At 27.1% G+C, this 23,349-nt stretch overlaps 2 protein-coding genes across 2 annotated transcripts; one reads left to right on the top strand and one right to left on the bottom strand.

Moving 5' to 3' along the window:
• Window positions 1–1,047: 1,047 nt before the first annotated feature.
• Window positions 1,048–8,656, bottom strand: LOC123293119 (alpha-sarcoglycan). Its single transcript, XM_044873838.1, has 4 exons — window positions 8,590–8,656; window positions 5,922–6,631; window positions 5,118–5,299; window positions 1,048–3,345 (listed from the first exon to the last, which is right to left on the bottom strand). Exons 1-4 carry the CDS (start codon window positions 8,654–8,656, stop codon window positions 2,937–2,939), a joined length of 1,368 nt encoding a protein of 455 aa, XP_044729773.1. The 3' UTR covers window positions 1,048–2,936.
• Window positions 8,657–11,612: 2,956 nt separating this feature from the next.
• Window positions 11,613–20,793, top strand: LOC123306179 (inositol polyphosphate-5-phosphatase A; the record flags this gene model as incomplete). The annotated part of the gene is made up of 7 exons (XM_044888078.1): window positions 11,613–11,737; window positions 11,963–12,196; window positions 13,836–14,006; window positions 15,201–15,461; window positions 15,825–16,043; window positions 16,931–17,185; window positions 20,746–20,793. Coding segments are annotated over exons 1-7 (1,257 nt in total), but the record flags the coding sequence as incomplete, so codon positions are not given.
• Window positions 20,794–23,349: the final 2,556 nt, after the last annotated feature.

The following is a 23,349-nucleotide window of genomic DNA, read 5'->3' as shown; positions in this document are numbered from 1 at the left end:
ACTATTTTATAAATAAAATTTATTTATTTTTTAATTATTATGGATTATTTTATATCTGTAAACATTTCCTGCCACTTATGCTATAAAACTAGGTGAAAGATGTAATTAATTTTTTTTTTATATTGGGTTTAGCAGTAAAACTACAAGCATGAATCTTGTGCGGGTAATCGGTGCAATTGCCTCCTCCAAAAAAAAAATAAACGCCAACTTTTCATGAAAATATAAAAACTTGGCTGTCCTAGGCACGCATCAGTAGGCAACGAAACAGGCTAAAAAGTAAGTAAATATATAAAATTATTTGATCTCATTTATCTCTCTTCCATAACCATAGGGATTGTTTTACACAGGTAAAACTAATCAAATGATCAGTTTTCAATTTCAAAAATGTAAAATAGTCATACTTCATTGAGTATATCATGCTTTACAATGATGTTCATAGATGGCGCAGTGAGATGTCAAAAAATTTAATTTTTTTCATTTATAGGTATGTGAGCATGTACAACATGTACAACACAATAGAACAATCAAATATTGAAACCTTGTTAAAATAAAAATATAGAATAAATTATACAAAATTATTAAATCTAGTTAACTTAATAATTCTGTGTAATTTTCTCTGAAATTTTCTTGGAACAAGGTATAAATATTACGGTTGTTCCACTGTGCTTAACCTCCCCCTATTTTTTGCTTTTCTCTTTATAAATTGTGGCTCATATGTTATTCTTATGTATGAACTACTTTTTTGTAAAATTTCATTAAAATCCATTGAGTAGTTTTTGCGTGAAATCGTACTATGTAAACAAACTCACTTTCACATTTATAATATAAAGGAATTAATTACGCGAATGATTATTCAATTGATAGTTATTAAAAATTTTATTATTATTTTTTTATAAATTATATAAAAAAGAAAACAATAGTCAATATTCTATACATTATAATAATTACAACTATTTACTGATTAATAATTAACTAATTAATTAATTTCCTATACATATTAACTTTAATAAATGTAGAATCAGTATTAAAATTTATCTAATATGGTATGCAAAGATCGAACGCATCAAGAAAAACTAACTTTTTATTATGTTCTTATTGGATACACTTTTTACACTAGGTGTAAGTAGAAAAGGATAGTGCTAACTAGTGTATTATAACATATGCATTTCTTCGTACACCGAGTGTAAAAGTGTATGCAATCATAACATCGATATGTTAAGAATATTTGTACATTTTTTTATTCAAGTGATTATCTTTACCGTGTTATTTCTCGTCTTAGATTTGGCGATAAAGGGTCGCCGCAATGTACATTATTAAATATGTTTTATTGAGCGTAGAGGTATAAGAACACAACCTCTAATGGCTGTTTGACTCAAAAAGTGTCCAGAAAATAGCGTATGTATGGTCCTTTGAAACATCCAGTTTCAAGTTTTCCACAAATACACGCGGGGCCCTTGTCCAGAGCCCCTATCGATATTCGCACACCAACAAATGATTCCGAACCCTAACGCCATTTTAATTTAATATAACTTTAACTCCTTTACCTTTACATTCCATACTATGTTTTAATATTGGAAAATGCTCATCGCACAAACTCCTTGTCGTCAAAGACATCGTCAAGATAAAGATGAAAGACAGCACGGATCATAGCATTTTTATCAATTTCATTAACTCTTTACTGTATAAATTTTATTACATATTCATACTACTTTATCAGTCATGAATATTATCGCATCTTACGTATTTAGTTTATGCTGATAATGCTTCCCATAACTAAGACCAGTTCCCGAATATTTATGATATTATTGCGAACGTGTCAATTAACAATAGTTTTTTTTATTGATATGCTAATATTGTTAGATACTTTCACAATTATATCGTGAGTATTCGGAAACCATTGGCTTGACCGATGATCATGATCATCAACCACAAATGAAATACGGTATTACATCTTTTCGTTTATTTATTGCTAAATTATAGTTCAAAACTTTGCTAACAAAAACCATTAAATTTATTAACTGCGTTAGCCAGAACTGAGCGCTCAGTTAGTACCGAAATCTCATGTTTTTTAAAGAAAATTCAGATTATCGATATATGGCGTATTGTTGCTAAATGAGCGACCATGAGTACTAAGTTTGTCTAAGCACAGCCATTTTTTAACTTAAAATATAAACTAGTATCCGTTTCAAAAAGTTTGTTAATAGCGTAAGTTTTTTACCTTAGAAGAAGTTTATGAAACGAACACTTTTATAGTTTGCTAATGAAAGTTGAAGCAAAACGAACGCGTCTAAACTTGCACACACATCTTCTACCGTCGAAAATGACTACGTGTACTATCTACTATATATTAAATATTTATCAATATTAAGTATTTCATTAAGTTAAATAATAATTATGCCGAGTATAAAATTTTGCATAGAACTTCTCCTAAACACCTTTCATTTTTCGTTATAGAATTATATAGAATAAAATTTTCCGTTATCATAAATCATTCATCACTGTGTTAACTCAAATAAAGTTTTGCTAACATTATCTCCGTTCTTTTGTCACATCAAAATGAATGACTAATCATTTGATGATGGAAACTTATGCATATTCCCGCTCGATAAATGACATTCGAAATTCTTCGATTGCTTCTTTTTACCATTACAAGCTTGCCCATGCGCAAACTGCCTTTCTTACAATGTCCATAAAAAAATAGTAAATACAATTACTTAAACTACGGCCACGCAGATTAATACGCATGCGTATAAAGTAAGTGTTATAAACACTATCGTCTAAAATATGTCCCACCAAACTATCTTTAAAATATAATTAAATGCGTAATGTAACACAACAGCTAAACTCAAAACTCAATACAGATAACGATAAATGCATTATAAAAATTAAATTAATTAACAAAACCATGTACGTTCTGGTGGTTTAACAAAAATTAGTCAGAAATCATCATCGTCATCATCACCTTGAAGATGACGTCCACCATGTTTGATATTATTATTATTATTTAACAATGTTGATGTCGTACTAGTATTAGTTCCAGGATATGGTGGCGGACTTGGACACCGTGGATTACATGAGTATGACATTGTTTTACGTTGATTTAATGTTAATGTTTTATAATTATCGTTATCATTGTCTATATTATCATTGTTAATTATATTTTTAATGATAATTATATTATTATCATCTGTATCCACTGTGTTATCGGCATTATCATTATCGTTGTCATTATCATATGTTTTATATGTGTATTTATTTTGTTGTTGTTCTGTTGCATTCATTAGTATATTGTTTGATGTACATGTTGTTGTTTGTTGTTGCTGCTCTTCGTTAAAACGTTTTGATCTATAAAAATAAAAAAGATTAATGTTTAAAATTAAAAAGCCCAAAAGTTCGAAATTTAAATTAAAAAGCCTAAAAGTTCAAATAAAAAACAAAATCAGCCATTAATTCGTATACGCCTTTTATTGTAGAATGTAGAGCTTGACTTCGCGTTCGAATTCAAAAAATTTGTAAAAAAAGTAAACGAATAGTTACGAAAGAAGGTAGCTCGTTATTTTAAGTTAATTGTATGGTCGCCATTTATGAACTAAGTATGTACATTCTTTCTTGGGATTTATTGTTACTTTGCCATTTAACAATTGTAATCCAAACTAAAATATATTAAAAGAATACAATTGAGCTCTGTCAAATGGATATATGACATGTTTGATTCGAACACTAAATCTCAGCCACTTTGCTTTCAATGACGAATGCTTATCGCACTCCTCTTAAGCTAAATTCTGCTGAAAGTTAAAACTCAAAGAATCCAAAAACAAATCAATAATTAAATTATTTAAATCAATTCACACACTTTAAAACAATATTGGTTAAACTAATATATGCAACGAATACGGCTAAAACTACCCCTAAACTATTTGTCACTTGAACAACGGATTGCCGATTGGTTCACTTAAAATACAATAGAACAGTACCCAGAGCACAGTACTCCAATATTCACATACTCGTAACATATATTTCACTTAATAAAATAAAAAAAATAACCAAAATAAATGCAATGATTAGAATTCCAAACTAATCAATTTTTTGACACATCAAAAACACGCTTTAAGTCGCTGTGAATCTAGCATCTGGAAGTTAATTATTTTTGACCTGGCAATTATTTCTTTGGAAATGTTACATTCTAGTTCATAATAAGAGAGACATAATTATAATAAGCCGAGTAATAATATGGTCTATACCTACATTATTCTACATTTAATATTAGCCTATGAGATATATATTTTTAATCTATCACAAATTATCCAAATTAAAATATTGATTTATTAATAATTACAAAGATAGGCTTAAATTTCGTTAATTTGGGCATGTACGTAAAGTAATTTACCTTTTACTTACACCATGGTGTAGTGTATATAGGCCCCGTTTATTTTTATAAGTCTATGGTTTATATGAAAATACAGTAGAATCTCGATAACTTAAACCTCGGTAACATAAAAACCTCTGTTACTTCAAAAAATACTATGTTCCCTTCCCATCAGAGCCCAAAACCTCTATAACTTAAAAGACGCAACCTCTATAACTTAAATAAATAATCTCTGTATAGGCCCTCAGTAACTACATAGAAACATGTACATACCTCTATATTAACTAGGGTACATAGAAACATGTACATACCTCTATATTAACCTTTACCTAACATAGACACTTGATAACTTAAAACCTCTATAACTTAAAATATTTTGTGTTTCCCTTGGACTTTAAGTTATCGAGATTCTACTGTATCTCTAAATGCTAGCCATTTGTTAAGAGGAACCCACCCTAAATAATCAAAGATAAGTACATGGAATTCTGACGGTTGCATTTTTTTGTTACATGTCAATTAAAAAAAAAATAAATAAATCAAAATTAATTTAAAAAATCAAAATTATTAAATAAAAAGTGAATTGATTAGCTACCTTTGTAAAGAATAATAATAATAAAAACAAATATCAAATAATGAGTTTATAAAACGATCAAAACTATTGTCTGTTCTGTAATTAAAATTCCATATTATTCATATAAATATAAACATATAAATTTTAAATGTTAAGTTAAATATTTAATTAGTTACTTACATCCCTTCATGTTGAAAACATAAAATAAATGACAGCAACCATACACAAATAGACATTATAATAACTGGTAAGATAATTGTATAAACAAATTCATTCGAATAATTCCGTTCTGGTACTTGTGATTTGTATATTGATTGAATCCATCGATCAACGTTAGCAATATCATCAATATTATTATTATTATTATTAATATTATTATTATTTGATAGTAATAGTTGTTGATTTTGTTTTAATATTGAATTTGTGTCTGTTGTAGTATTAATATTGTTATTAATATCTTCTTCGTGCTAAAAATAAATCATGAAGTATGTACTATCATGGTTAGCGTTGGTCAGTCATCAATTTTGGAAATTTTTGGCTTTCAGTTCGGGATTCCAGAAAGAATCTAGAACTTGGACAGACTAAATTATAAAGAATAGCAATTAAAACCAAAAGAGTCCATGTAGTTAGCTCGAAAACGGAAGTAACTCATAGAAATTGATTGGATTCTAGCCTAGTTCGATAGTGACTGGACAGTCGTTTAATACTTGAAAGTTCACACCTAAGTTCTCATCGTCCATAGGTAGTGGTTGTTAACTTAGAAAAATTGGTGAATATAGCTTTTAGAATCGGTGAAGATAGCTTCCAGTCAGCTTAACTGTCAATTTTGTCATTTCTATAACGCTGAAAATGACCCAAGTAACTTATGCTCCGGTTGCTTAACCTGTTTTCGTGGCCGATTGAGGTCACGCCACGATAACCGACGACATAGTATTCACATAGATTTATCACAAGTAATTTTATAAATAATAAACTTGTAAAAATTCGAGAAAATAACAAAATACTTACGTTAAACAATTGAAACGAACACCAATCTAATGCAAAACCTAAATCTCTAAATAAACGATCAACGGTTGTACGTTTAAAATCACGTGGACATGAATGTCCAACAGTTTTATATTTATATAATGGTTTAACTTCATCATGTAATTCTAATAATTCACTTGTAAATGGTTGATAGCTACCAAATCGTAATATAACACCTTCATCATCAAACGGATGTAATGGTAAACGTCCACCCAAATTAATTGTTGAATCAATAAATGTCAAATATAAATCATTATACGCTGTCCTCCATAATTTTAATTTAAATATATTCAATAAAGTATCGATTTTATTACGATTATTATTAAACATATCATCAATATTGATATTATCGATTTTCAATTGAACCTCATATTTTGCTTTATGTAATTTATCAATAATATGTATGTTTAAATTCATTAAACGTGTTTCGTATGATATACGATTTAAACCAATTATTTGTAATTGTTCAATAATTTTATGTTGTTCATTATTGTTGTTATTATTATTTAAATAATAATTGTAATTATTTGTTGGTGTAGGTACGCCATATAAATAACCACAATGATAGCGTTTACTATATTTATATTGAATCCATTCTGGTAAATCTGGTTTATTTACTAACGATGCTCTGTATATGTATTCGTCTTCGATCATCATATCATTATTGACTATAAGAATAATAGAATCAACGTTTATTATTTTTGTATATTTTATTAAAGTACTTCTTCCATCTATTGAGCAAAAAAAAAAAAAAAAGATTTGGGAGACTGATAACAATTGAACCTATGTGCTAAAAATTATCAAATTATCAAACAATATATTTACAAGTGAAATTTACAAAATTTAAAAAAAACCCCGATAAATTTTTCGGGTACGGAACTCGGGTAAGAATACTTTCCATTAAATTCACTTTCAAACGAAAAACAAAATCTAAATCGATTCATCCGTTCAGGCGCTTCGATGCCACAGGCAGACAACAGACATACACAAAGCAGTCATAATTTTATAACACCCATCTGTTTTGGTTTCGAGAGTATTTCACAAGACCATTAGCTGAAGCTTCCTGCAAATTTTATAGTTTTTGAGAAAAGTTACACCAAAGTTTTGTTCTAATTTGCGCACTCACGGATAAACAGTGATGTTTACAAAAAATTGTTTAACAAAAGTTGTTTATTTTTTTATAGCATACTACATTATTTACGTTTAAACTTTTGTTCTATTTCTAACAGTTTACAAGATGGTTCCTACGGACTATTAGACCCAAGAATGCAGTTTAAAAGTAATAATTTGATAAAGATGGTAGAGGTAACAAGTGCCTCCATGATATAGGTCAGGTCAGTATTTTGGAGTTGCGAATACTTATCTTTATTCTACGATTATCGGAGACATGGGCAAACACTAAGCAAAATAAAAAGCTCGACACTTTTTGTATCGTTAAAAATACACAATATTTGCTGAAATGCTACTTTATTATCCTTGAACTTAAGAAATGGGCTAATAGATGCCCTCCTCCAATACTCGTAAGACTCAAAGTGTTATCTTGGAAATCGAAAACTTGAGTGGAAGTCCTCAACTCTATTGAGCTCATTTTTAATCCTTCTTTTAACTCAAAAGAACTCAGCTTAAGTTGTTATTCATGTTATCTTCTAATTTTGGCTAGTCTGAAATTTATTTCTGTTTAAACACTGATTTATACTTCACACCTTACACCGTAACCGGTTACCCCTTACTCAAGCAGCCACTATCACAAATTTTACTACAGAAAACTCGTGAGCAGCAAAGCTCCATTACGAAGGTCACATTTCTCCTCATTAGATGCTTCTTAAATGATACTTATTATTTAGCCTTCGAGCACAATTTTATGGAGCTTTGAAAATGCGAAACTTCCTTCACTAATTCAACCTAGATAAAGATTTTCAACACGCTAGCATGATTGGGAGAGGTTTTGGAGGTACACAAAGCCTCAAAAACAGCCAAAATTCATAGTATTTCAACACGAAGTTTTCACGTCCAAAAGACTTTTCCTTGACTCTTATCTGATGTACACTCACTGTCAGAAAAAGTGCCACAGTTAAAACATTCTAAGCGTACTCATTATATGTTATGTTATAATAGTAACACTTAGAATGTTTTAAAACGAGCATTTTTTGTGACATTGAGATACATACCGATTTTCAACTTCCTGGCTCAATTTGAAGAGGTTGTGGAGATTTTGTAGTGACAAAACTTTCTCTTTGAATCACCCTCCAAATGACTTAAATCAATCGCCATATTTATAACATTGTTCCGTCTAGTTAAAAACCCTACATATCGAAAAAGGTGAGTCCCTGTAGATTCTCAAGTCCCCACACTCCTTTAAATGCGTTCTAAGAGTTATGAAACAGATTTATTACATCCCCCCTCACCGTTTACTTTCGATACAGTGCATAAGTCTATATTCTCCGGGAAAATATTTTTTTTGGGCCAATATGAAGTGGTTCCCCTCTAAATCAAATCTATAAGAAGCAACACGTTCAAAATTAAACAATGCAAAATAAATTTTGTTAAATACTACAAAATAATAGCCATGCATCTTTTAAAAACAAAACGACATCATTTATTTGAAATAGTGTTAACGTAATGATACCTTGTTCATACGATAATGTCCAATTAAACATTGATGGTTCTATTTTAAAAACAAATACTTCACTCATTAAAACAATTGTTTCTGTATATGATTTATGTATAAATAATGTAAATAATAATAATTTTATTATATTATTATTCATTTTTAAGTTTTTAATAATAATATCTATCTGTAAATGTAAATAATAAAATCTAAATACGTATGAGAACCTCTTATTACTATATTTACTTATATGTGTTTGTTATATAAATATAATCAATATATCAAGTATATATTTCTATATATAAACTACATTACATATTAGTATATACTACTCTATACCTATATGTATGTTATTATTCTTTATAAGTTTTGATTTTATATTAATATTCAAATCTTATTAAGTTTATAAATATATTTTTTTTTTATAAAAATAATAAATATTGTTTTGTTGTTTATCAAACTGTAATAATATAATAATAGAATTATTACACTACATTTAACAATGTTATATTTATAAATATTAAAATCAATAATTTTTATATAAAGTAAGTATATATAATTATTACGACTAGTGTTTATAGTTTTATTTGAAAAATATAACATATCAAAGTATGTATTCAATATTTTATTATTAATTTATTATTTAATTTTTCATTTTTGGTGTTGTGTAGTTTATGTTATAATTTTGTAATAAAATGATCCCATATATAAATATAATATATTCAATAATCGTTTTTGTCTCATATATAAATGTAATGTTATATGTTTTATAAATGTTGTATGAATTATATAAAAAAAGTTTTTTTTTTATTAAATAAAATTTAAATATTATATTTAAATATTAATGTTATTGTGGTTAATTGTTACTAGTGTTTATTTTAAAACAAGTGTATTTTCTAAAGAAAAATACATATCTTATTACTATATATTTTACAAGTAATATGTACAAAGTGTTACAGAAGTATGTTCTATTTAGTTTTGAATGAGAAAGCGAGTTTGTGTGCAAATTGATCCGGAAATGCATTTAAGGTTGCACTACCGTTAAAAAAATATAAACATTTAAATTTTTTATGTTAATTAATCGTGCATGGATTCAATTCAAATTATTTTGAGAGAGATTGCGCATAGTTTTAGTGTAATTATTAAAAATTGAATATTTAATATTCAACAGGAAATCTTGTGTAAGACGTACATTTTTCATCGAATTTATTCCTGAATTCAGATAAAATTATAAATAAGGTATTCGAGATATTTTTACATAACTATAAGAAATCAAAATTTAAATAATAATTCCCTTTTAATAAAATTTGCGGGCAATATTATTAAATAAATGATAGATTTTTGTATATAAGAATGCATTTTTGTTGACATCGAGTTGAGACATGTTACTGAAATAAATACCACGATACTCGAAATAAAATTGTATATTTAGAAATTTTATTTAAAAAATATACCTAAAAAACATGCAACAAACTCACATTTCGCAAAATATCGATATTTCGATTGTAACGCAACCACCGTCATCAGCTAAATTTATTTCATTATATAGCACATTACAAATATTCTTCACACTTTAATAACATGCTTTAACTTTGTAAAGAATGTTTGTAATGTGCTATATGAATAAATTTAGCTGACGATGATTGCGTTGCAATCGAAATATCAATATTTAGCGAAATTCAAGTCTTGTAGGTTTTTTAATTTTTTTTTTAATTAAAATTAATTAATATACTATTTTATTTTGATTATCATGGTATTTATTTCAATAACTAGTTATTGTTGTTTTTCACACGTAATAATTAATACATCTATATAACCAATAGGAAAATTCTTACAAACTCTATTTAAATAATGAAATAGAAATATCTAACTCATACAATTAATTATAGTAAATATTTCTGTGAAGTGGCACTTATTTTGCTTCTGTAATAAGCGGGTAGCTCACTTACAATTGGTAAAATTAACATCTTCGTAAAACAAATAATAAAATAGCAAACGTAAATAATTTATAACCTGGATCAATCACTGTTTCTGTGAAATCAACCCACTTTACAAACGTACATTTTTTAGAGAAATTAATTGTTTGAAAGTAAATGAAAAAATTAATATTAAATGTTACCAATTATGATGCCATTATTTTCTATTAAATAGCGGCGATCGACATTCGACAAATTTTTTGGGAGATTTGAAGTAATTTTTTTTTTTTAATAAATGTACGAATATGCGTCATTAATCTTCCTTATACGCCGAAGCAAAGATAGGCGGATAATTCCAATCGCTGATTTTATCAGATATCAGCTTAAAAACACAAAATAACAGCAAATATGAACAAGAATTTGGAAATTTTTTGTTTGCATGATACACAATATTAATACGAGGTGGAAAGTCTTACTTCAAATAATTCACTTGAATTACTTTCCATACTTTGATTTCCACACTATGAGAATGAACTGGTGACAATAGTAATGAATTTGTATTTAGGGAAAAGGTTTTTATTTCGAATCATGGTCATCCGAGCTGTTTTTTTTCTTAATTTTGTACTATCACCTCTTGAACTTACAGAACATAATTTTGCAACACCTGTATATATTTTTTATAAACCTTAAATATTTATATATAATTTTCACCTAGAACTTACACTTTATTTATATATAACTTCATAACTATATATATTTATATTAAATAGATTAATTATTTAATTTATATTAAATTAATTAAATTTTATTAAATAATAAATACTATTTTATTAATTATAAAAACAAAATAGTATTAAAATCAATAAAAGACGATCTAGATGATTGAATATATTTTTATGATCTAAGTAATAATAACCTAACCTAAATAATAATAATTATTATTATTAATATAAAATTTAATTTTATTTATTTATATCTAGTTACATTAGATAAACAATTATTTTAGTATTAGATAAAATAATTACAATGTTTTTAAAAATATATCTACTGAATTATACATGTTTTAATATTGGAACTAAGTAGCGTATTTATAAATTAAATATCATGGATATTATTATGTTATAGTTATTGTAAATAATTATATTTTAATTATAAAATATAAATATAAATAATTAATAAAAATGGGTGATGAAGACCAAGGAATATCATGTTTATTTATAACAGCAAACGTTGGATCTATATTTGAAGATGTAAGTTATATGAAACGTTGATATCCAAATGGTACACTATTGGATAAAATTTAATAAAATTCGGTATTTGAATCTATTCGAAAAAATATGTAACTTCTGTAACAAAAGCTGCTCTCAATCCCTGTAAAAATTTCAAAAAAAATTCCAATATTGTACTTTTTAAAAGTCAACGATTCAATGAAGACTTATATCAATTACACTATTAATTTTGATATTATTTTGTAGCCAGAAAATATGTTAGAAATATGGATAAATGAATTTATAAAAGTAGTAAAAAAACTAAATCCAAAAATGATAGCTTTACATTGCCAAGAAGTTGGTGGTAAAAATTATGAGAATTCAATGAAACATGTTGAACATTTTATTAAATTGCTATTAGCTACTGATGTAATTCATACAAATTATGATAAAATACGAATTTATTTGGACGAAGATTACAGTGCAAAAGATCATTTTACGGTAATTATTTTATTGTTATTGTTGTTTGTATTGTTGTCGTAAACACTGCTAGTTCAAAGAAATTGAACAATAAATTCAAATATAGTCTATAAATATTAGAATTAGAGAAGAAAAAAAGATCCGTTTACTGTAAAAAACATCCATTTTGTAAATATTTCCTGAGAAATACTATTTAAAGTTTATCTTTTCAGTCTGAGTACATTTTCCAGGCATATGCTCTTTTTTGCTTAAAAGTGAAGGTGCACAATTAAATGTTATACAAGTCCTAAATTCAAAATTCCACTATTTTACAACAAATGGTTTTTTAATAGGGTATTCCACTATTTTTGAAAAAGTACTTCAAAATATTGATTTTGCTAATAAAAAGCCACCAAAAATTTATTTCAGAAAAATACACACGCTTTTTGCCAAAAACTTAAATAAAATTTTAAACCTTTTTTAAACTGTCAGAAACGCGGTCATCCAATTTGATGACTTAATATGGGTATCACTGTACGAAATAACACAAATAACTTTGACAGATATATTCATAGACATCTGATTATAATATAAATACTTATTATCTATGTATATATTATACCCAGCTGTTTACACTGAACTAGCTGATGGTCTATGACTCATACCGCTATGACATCACAGCAAGTCTTGCCCGCGTTTTAGGTCACGTGATATACAGTTTAAAAATTAAGATTTTTAAATTTAATATTTTATAAGAAAAATGTGCTTTTATGACTCGAAATCAGAATATTTAAGTATATTTTTACATAAATTTTAACTTTTTTCAAATTTAATGATTTATTTTTGACTTAACGATAATACCCTATTTATGTGAGGTACATACTTATGCACGTATTTCCTCAATTAATATACACGTACATCGCAAAATGAATTCAGAGTTTTTGAAAATGGATATTTCCGTTGAAATTATGTAACCAAATTTTTCGCTGCTACAATACTTCCTTTTTTAGGAGAAGGAAACAAAAATTGATGTAATTTAAATTAAAAGGAATTTTTTTCATTAAAACATTTGAATATTCATTAATTGTGGTTTTTCCGGAAATTAGTTTGTTTTTTTGTTTTGAAAATTTAAAATAAAAACTTACGCATTTCTATTTAAACTGGAATATTTTGTGATTTTATTGACAAATATTATATGACAACGTGCACTGTTATGTTTCCATTTTCCTAGATCTCAAAGGGATCTATTTTTAAGTAAATACAAAAAATCTTCTTCTTTTAATAAAAATAACGCTCTAATGCTTCTAAAATTACCGGGGTAAATTTAGCAAACTTTCGAGCAGGCGATAACTTAAAAATTAATTATGAAAATTGGCATACACAATTTTTACATTGAAACAGTGGGTCAAAATTTAGATTTTGGTTTTAATTTTTTTCTTTTTAGTTCCGAGTAGTTTCTTTTGTTAATATTTAGATCATTTTAAAACTTATGAAGAATATAAATTTACCAAAATGCCTGATTTCAAATTATTATACCTTAAAAACGATCAGAGAATTTTGGCTATCGTCATGGAAAAATCAGACCAATTCGATCGTTATCCTGTCTTTTATATTTTTGCGTTTATTAATATATTTATAATATAAAAATTTTACGATTTAATTAATTAATTTTTGTTATTAGGCACTGGGTAATTTTTATTTGATTCATGAATCAGTCAATAACATCAAATATTACGATTTTAAAGAAAGTGCTTACATAAATGTTGATCAAGGTCAACAAATCTATTCCGGTAATATTGAATCAATACCAACCAAAAATAAAGCCAAATTTCCACAGCATTTCTTTCCAGAGGTAAGTGGGAGAAACAAAAAATTAATGTCCAGTCAAGAGTTTTTTTATATGAAAAGTTTAGTGGAAATTTCGAATATTAACATGCCGATCGTATCCAATTGAAATTCAATGAAATTTCAGAGTTCGAGTTTATCCGTGTTTGATATGTACAACAAGTGTAAGAAAGGAAATTTTTGGTAAATAATATGTTTATTAGGATGCTAAATCCAAAAAGAATATATACATTTCCTTCTATCACGCCAGATTTTCTTACAAGACTCGTTTAAAAAAGGCAACAATCGGAAATTAGATTAATTGAAGATGTTAGTAGAGATGATACTGCCTCCTTAAGAAGAAAAATTTTCATTTTATCTTTTATGTCTCTGAATCATTCCTTCTTCTTCTTGATGTTCTTCCGCAGGAATAATAAAATCAATTACCGTTGATTTGTTGGAATATGTTACTGACAAGTTCTAAGACTGCGAAAATGTATAATTATAGCAAAAAATCGGGAATCATCAGATAACAATTCCATCCTGTAACCATCCTAGCATAGACATTATAGAAGAGCAGAACTCAGATGGAAGTTCTTTATCGCTAAAGTCGCTAATAAAAAACCTATGCAACTTGTTCATACTATATTTTTATGAATACTTTTAAGTTTTTTTGCTTGTGCATGATTTTCCGAGTAACTTGAATTTGAAAATCCTCTTGAATTAAAAATTCGAAATCATCACCTCAAAATCTATAAAAGTACCAATTCTTAAAATTTTCACTAAACTAATTCAATAAATTAAATCAACTTTCATTTATGTTATCAATGTTTCTAACACGACGTGGTAGAAAAGTACCGGAACAGCAGCATAATTTTTTTAAATGCTAGTTTATAAAGACCTTATTTGTAATTTGAAATTGTCTTCGAAGATATTCGAATTCAATTTGAACTAAATATATTGTCCAAAAAGTGTTTAAGGCAAAAGTTGTTGATCTTGTTATGAGGAACAACTATCTAATTTAAAGTTTTCCTTTATTTGCACTTAAAAGATCATTTTTAATGACCTTGAAAGTGAAGGTCAGAACTTAATACAACACCAATAGCTCTACAATTTTTGTATGATACTTTGTTTTCTAAAATTAACATTTCCCGAGTTTGGCTGCTGTTCCTCGACTTTTCTTATAACCTGTATATTTAATTATAATACTTAATTTGTTTAGTTTAAATGGTCGCGTAAAGGTTACATGAGAACACGTTGGTTAATAAATAATACAATAAATATTGATTTAATAAATGTCCATTTATTCCATGATGCATCGAATTTTGTTGCAATGGAAGAATATCCGTCAGTTTATTGTATGAATAGACGACGTGCATTATTACATATCTTAGAACAAATCAATAATGATCATCATCCTAATATACCATTCTTTATATTTGGTGATTTTAATTTTAGAACTGACACGAATTCTGTTGTCAAAGTAAGTGTTTTAATATTTATTTTTTACAAATAAATCACAATATATTTGCAGCTGTGGTCGGCATGGCTAAGACGCCAGACTAAACGACTTTTTTTTCCATCACAATATCTCCACAGCTGTGTTCGAGATTGCTAAGACGTTAGATTAAAGACTTTAAGGTGATTGAGATTACACATAAGTTATAGTGCATACTCAGTCATGGTCGTAATGGCTAAAATGCTATCTCAAACATCTAGAGGCAAGGGTTCGATCCCCGTTGATTGTTTTTTTTTTTACTTTCTCATACGAGACTTAAACCATGCTCCAGGATATTATAAATATGTATATTTTAAATGTATAATATAATAATTAATTTTTTTTTAGAAATTGACTGATGGTTTAATAACAAATCGAATACAAAATGCAAATGATAATAATAAAACCAAATTACAATATTTTAATACAGATCAACAATTAATTTTAACTGTTGGTAAAAAAGAATTTACACATTTACAACATCAGAATGTATTTTTAAATCAACAACAACAACATAATGATCAAAACAATGATGATCCGAATCAATTGAATCAACAAATATCATGGGTAAATAGTTCATTTCATTTAATTAGGTAACTCTGGCGTACCGGGTCACTCTGGCGTTAAAGGGAATGAAACAGCAGATTTGTTGGCCCGAAAGAGATGGTCTCAAACGCCTCTTTCATCTGATTGTCATTCCCGTAGCAAGATGGTCTGTAATTTACCAAATCAAAGAATGGCTATGACAAGCCCATCTTCATTACTGAGACTTTGCGCAGGGCATACGACAGGCCAAACCATGGAGGTTAGAGAGAAGGAGAACGATCGCTACACGCTAAAGCATTAGCGCGCCTGTCCCTGAAAATTTATAGAATTTATAGTTCATTTTTCAGCCACCAGCCGCGCTGTCGTCGGTAAGTGGTATTTGCGAAGTTACCTGTTTATATATCATTTCAAATTAGCGCACAACAGCCCGCTTTTATTGAGACAACTTAGCGATCGCAGCGCCTCACTTATTATGTCCGTATTTCTGGGACACTATTTCCTACAGCAATCGTTCTCCTTCTCTCTAACCTCCATGGGCCAAACTGTGTATAACCATAGATAGGCCATTCGACTGTGCTCGTCTGAAACTTACTAGAGCACAGTTTAGAAGTGTGGTGGGATTCTTGACAGGACACTGTGGATTGAATTTTCACCTTCATAACATGGAAATCTCTAATGATCCCACTTGTACAGCCTGTACGGAGGATGACGAAATCTTCATTCATGTAATTTGCAATCTACATTACATCTTTTAAACGGTACGGTAAAAAAAAAAATCGAAATTTTTTTCTCTTAACTAAGCATACTATGATCTTTTGAATAAATTTTTACTGTGATTCTCGATACTTCCATACTACCTTAAATATAAATATTTATGAATGATAATAAATAATTATTAAAAATTACAGTTGAAATCAATGGATAAAGAATTCGATGCATTTGATACAACATTATATGAATATCCAGTAACATTTCCACCAAGCTATCCGTTTGTTGAACAAGTCGTCGATGATAAAGATACTGTATCATCCTACATGCATACAAGATGCCCGTCATGGTGTGATCGTATTCTAATATCAAATACAGCTAAATCAATAATCAATGAGAAAACCAATGTTGAATATAATATGATTGGTTTAAATACATGTATGGGTGATCATAAGGTATGCATATATTTTATATTCTTCAATTATTTTAATTAATAATTTAATTAATTAATTAATTTTATATTATTATTACCTATATTATACTATTTTATTATTTATTTTTATCTTCTATACACTTACTAACTACTACTAATTTAAAAATAAAAAAAAAACAACTACTAAAACACACACAAAATAGCCGGTGTATTTGAATATTGAATTGATTTCTTCTTCATCTTAAAAATGATATTTAAAAAAAGGTACATTCAACATTCTATTATATATGTAGATCATAGACTTATATTAAATATAAATTAACAATACATGTTCGTAGAAAGTTTTCACATAGGGACAGAAGATTTCCGTAACCAAAGCACCCGTAAACAAAAAAATTTATTGTTTCATAATTAAAATAATCGCGCATGGTCGGCACATTTCAAAACCCTTTGCAAAATAATTACGCGTCCATTTCTTGCCGATAAATAATAAAAGACATCCGGATGATGTACAATTTTTTGAACTCGAACTCTTTTTTTTAATTTATATATTTTCTAGATAATATTGTTATCAATCGACGGAATGTTTTCGAAAATTACAAGAGTGTGTTGTTTAAATTCCGATTCTATCAATATTATCGAGATAATCAATAATAGGGAATATTCATGAAATTTAAATTTGGTTCATATATTTTTCTTCCGTAACTTTAATGACTGGACATTTCAACTAAACCATTATTTTAGTAATATATCTTGTTAATTACTTAAAATTAATTAATAAAAGTACAAACTCAGTGAGGGCATTTAAAAATTTCTAAAACGGAAATTCCAATTTTTATACGGACATGACATCATAGTACGGGCTTGTTAAATTTGTTGAGATACTGTATGATATTAATTTCTTACATTTTATATGGTATTTCATTAAATTATATTATTCTACGGCTTTTTATTAGAAAACTTAATAATAACGAATGAAAATTCTGTGTTGTAAATTCATTTTTTTAAGTGTAAATTATACATTATTGAACTATCACCAATTGATAGATCACGTACTTATACGTCATCAACAGAGAGCGCCAAAAAACAGCGTTTAAATATCTCAAAATTATAATGTATTTTAAATATTTGTTTACACTTAAATACAGCATTTTTAAGCAGTATTTATATTTTTTACTTTGTTATAACGGTGTAAACAAAGAATTAAAAATATAAAAAAAATACATGAATATTCCCTATTGCGAATACTGGGAAATTCGATAATCAAGAACGCAGTTGTGCATACATTATTACAGCCGGCATTCGTCCATCACAAAATGATAGAATCGGAATTTTGATAATTCACTCTTGCATTTTGGAAATCGCGCCGTCGATTGATAGCAATGTTATCTGGAAAATATATGAATTAACAAAAGAAAATTTAGCAACGGGTTTTAGAATGCGGCGTCTACGCGCAATTATTTTAATTAAGAAATAATAAATTTTATTGTTCACGGGCGTCCGAATCACAGAAATATAGAAGGATGTGTTAATCCAAAAAGTAGCTATTTGTTATAACATGCCGTTAGTCAGTATTAAATATAAGTCTGTGATATAGATACTATAAATACAAATATATATATCAAATGTATTAAATATACAAGGTAGTTGATTGATTGTATTTTTTACTTTTATTTCTGAAATCTGCATTAGATTAATAGTTTTAACTCAGTGGTCAGATATAATTACATTAGTTATGCGTGTTGCATAAATAGCTATGCAGTATTAATGCTTGTTATCAAAATGTAGGCAATATGTGAAATATTTAGAATCATTTCTAGTAACGAGTTGAATGTATACACAGATGGTGATTATGTTGAACTTAATGTTGAATGGAATTTCTGGTTTATTAATATGTTTCAGTAATTTTCCTCTTTTATTAATGACAAAGCTTGATCGTTATTAATTCAGGGCCGCTATTGTTCTTGGTAGCAATGTTTTTAAGCAACTTCAATAATTTTAAACAGAATATTACATCGTTTAATACACACATTATATAATGTTACATAAACATACACTCGAAAACATATTATATAATACCTATATCTATTATAATACTCACTCTTAACATTTTTTGGAACACTTCATTCACAGTGCATGTAATTTTGATGTTATATTCTGTTTATTTACTAATGAAGGAAGTTTTAAAAAGTTCGTAGTCTTCAGTAGTTTTATTCGTTTAATAAATTTATTATTATCATACCATCGCCACCATTCGCTTAGGTGTACCAAATTCATTTAAATTGCGGCCCAGCTATTTGAAAGATTACTTTTACATGGGCCAACAATCCCAAGAATAATCTGAATTTCTAGTTGATAGAAAATCGAGTAAAACCTGAATGGTTATGTAAGAGAACAAAGAAAATTATATTGTTCTTTTTTTATGTGTATACTCATTATTTATAGACTATTTGTATTACATAATGGCTTAACACATCGAATGGTATTTTAATGTGTTTGGGCTTGTATGAAGGACGATGAAACCTCCATACATATTATTTGCACCTGCAGAAACCTGCAGGGCGTCAGATTTAGAATATTTGGGTTCGAAACGTTGGGACCCTTTTTGTCCGAAACTCATCAATTCTGAGAGAAATCCCATGGAAGCTGTGTGCTTTCTGCCCGAATTCTATAGCTTCATCTGCTTAAAATAGCATTTCTTATCCGGAAACTTCTCGCCTAACATAATTATGTAAGGTGTTATCTTAATACAATCAGCAGCGTTAAGCGGAAGTGAGATATTAACAATGACGTTTATTCGGCACTAAACGTATTAATATAGCTTTCATATTAAAATCTTAATATATAAAACAAAGTCGGGTTAGTTACACCTTTTATAATTAAAAAACGGCTGGACCGAATTTGATGATCTCTGGTTTGTTGAATTCGATCTCGAATCAGAAAGTTAAAGAATTAGTTCAGATTAAAATAACCAATTTCAATGATTAAGAGCGGAAGAGGGGTAGAATGAAAATCTGTATAAGATCCTTTTTATTAATTCACTACTTAAACGATTTCAAAAACTCTTTCGCCTATAGAATGTTACATTGTCACAAATAACATGGGCTATATTCTATTTTCTAAAAAAATTAGATTTTGAACCAAAAAGTAAAACCTATTGTGAACAAAAGGGGAGACAAGTGAGGTCAGGGGAAGTGAATGCTATAGCACAGTAGTTTTTTTTTTTAAGTTGAAATTGCTCAGCGTAGCGGGTGCAAAACTGCTAGTTTAATATAAACTATTAGATGCTACAATAATTAATTAAGCTGTTAATATCGCTGTTGCATATTTTAAAACTTAGCCGCCATTATATTTGACCATGATAAGAGTTGATATAAACTTATAAAAAGCATGTGTACATATTCTAATTATTATAATTTTCTTTTATTCTTTAATAATTCTATATTAAAAATAATAAATAATAATAATAATAACAAATAATAAAATAAAATTAATTAATTAACACTAACAAATAATATATGAATAATAATAAATTATAATATAAAATATAATTAATAATTGATTTTTTTTATATGATTACAGCCAATATATTTAAATATAGAATTGATATCAACAAATAATAACAATAACAATAATAATAATAATAATAAAGGTATTTTAAAAAATAATTATAATAATAATACTATAAATATAAATAATGCATGTAGTAATAAATATGATGATTCTGAATCATCATCATCAAATGTTCGAATACATATAACTGATTATACAACATCATCATCCACATCATTATTATCATTAACAACACGTACAACACAATATAACAATAACAATGATATTGATTATAATTTATTATATAATAATTATACAAAAGATCAATTATCACATGATCCATATACACCTGATACGGAATCAGTTGAATCATATTCACCAGTACCAACAACATTAACAAATACAACAACATTAACACCAAATACAATAACAATAACAACAAGTAATACAACGTTAATAACAAATAATAATGAATCAATAACAACGACCACCGTGTCAAGTAGTGCTGTATCACCTACGTTGTTAATATCACGTTTAGAGAATGTTTTAAAAGAACAAGAACAATTAAATCAACAAACTAATAATGATAATGATAATGGAGATGAGGATGATGAATGTAATTCAAATGATAATTTATTATCATCATCTGTGATTAATATCAACCAAAGAATAGAAAGCTTTAATCATAATAATAATAATAATAATAATAATTTGTTTATACCAAAATTAAAATATAAAATATGTTGTTGTCAAATATTATAACATATATAAATAATTTTTTATTTAATTTAACTAGACATTTTTATTTAAAAAAATGTTTTGATTTGACTAGACATTTTATTTAAAAAAATGTTTTATTTAAATTGACTAGACATTTTATTTAAAAAAAAAAATGTTTTATTAAAAAGACAATAACGGAAGTGTCTATAAATTATGTGTAGATAATAGTTTTAAGGTAATTCTTTATAAGAGGCAATCTATTGGAAAAAAGTTTTACAACTAGAAACATTTTTGCTGTTTGATACTTAACTTGTCGCTTCTTTTTATTTCTATAGTTTAAGGTAATAATCAAGTAAATGCAACGATGCTAAAAATAATAACAGACTGAATTCAATTCAGTTTACAAACAGAAACTGTCTGTATTTAAAAATATTTTTTTTTTTTTAATTTGGACTTAAAAGATAGAAAGATAAATTTTTAAAGTAAAAATACTTTCTTAAGCCTTAATAGTCGTTTGAAACTTTATTTTATTTTTGTGCAAGAATCTATTGACCAATTTTGCTCAATCCTAAATTTAATGTCGCTTTAGTTAGTTGTTTTTAAATCTGTGTGTACTTTATTTAACGCAGATTAAAATTAACATTTTTAGGTACAACAGTTAAAAGCTTTCAAAACAATTTAATCTTCTTTTTAAAGTACAAGGTTTATAAAAATAAAATAATAAAAAATATAAGGTTTATTTTTAGGCTCTTTTTCTTGAATATTTTTTCAATAAATTGCTTCTTGATCACACGAATGATACTTTTGTTAAAAAATAATTTAAATAATTTTTTTTAACTTCCTAGTAAAAAGAGGGATGTTATAAGACATCCCTCTTTGATAGTCTAATTGTCTGTCTGCTTTAAGCGAATAAACCTATTTCAAAAATATTAATTTATTTGAAGTTTAATCGAAGTGGTCAATATTTTATACCCTATCAATCAACAATATTTTATACCCTTTCAAAAAATTAGAAATTTCACATACATTGATGAAATTTTTTAGAGCGATCAATTTTAAAATATTGGACTTTATACCATACTCAATCTATATTAATAAAAGTGTCTATCTGTGATTTCAAAATAATTGCCAATATAAAAGCATTTTCTGATTATTTATATATTAGTTTAGGCTATTTTGTGCCCTTGATTACATCTATACTTCTATCCGGAGGATTAGTCATAAAACCTATGGAATGTTTATTCTATTTATTACGGGTGCTTTTTTACCAAAATTTATATCCCAATCGTACTTTTTCAGATATTCGATTCTTTAAAACTCATTTTTTTCAGTAGAATACGTTAAATAGCAAAAAAATAACTACGATAATCGAAATATAATATTTAAAACTACTTAAATGAATTTTTAAGCAAAAGTAAACGTTTGTGAAGAATTACCTAATTTTTATTTAAATAAAATATTTAACTGTGATTTTAATTAATAATTTTAAAATAACATATGATATTTAAATTCATGAATCTATTCAATTATTATTATTATGTAAATATAAGTATATTATTTAATTATTGTAGTTTATATTGAATTTAAATGATGATATAAAAACGGAAGTCAATTTTGTTCATCATATTAAACAAACATTTCACAATTTGACTCATTTTTTCATCATTTGAAAACAGTCAAATGGTTTTTTTTTTCATGCTGACGTTTGATGCTCGGCTCGTTATGAGTGTCATATTTGCTAACGTGTTAGAATTAGTATAGCATTAAATTTCAGTTCTTTTATAATTATAAACCCGGCAGATTTCGCACGTATTAATTTCTGGAATTAGGTGAAATATCAAGTTAAGAAAATATATACTAATGCTAAAATAACACAAATTCAAAAATCCTTTCGTACATAAAGGACTGCCTGAG

This window comes from Chrysoperla carnea, chromosome 1 (assembly GCF_905475395.1).
Source record: "Chrysoperla carnea chromosome 1, inChrCarn1.1, whole genome shotgun sequence".
Lineage (NCBI taxonomy): Eukaryota > Metazoa > Arthropoda > Insecta > Neuroptera > Chrysopidae > Chrysoperla > Chrysoperla carnea.
Note: the sequence above shows the minus strand (reverse complement) of the source record. Positions and strands in the feature narration are given on the sequence as shown.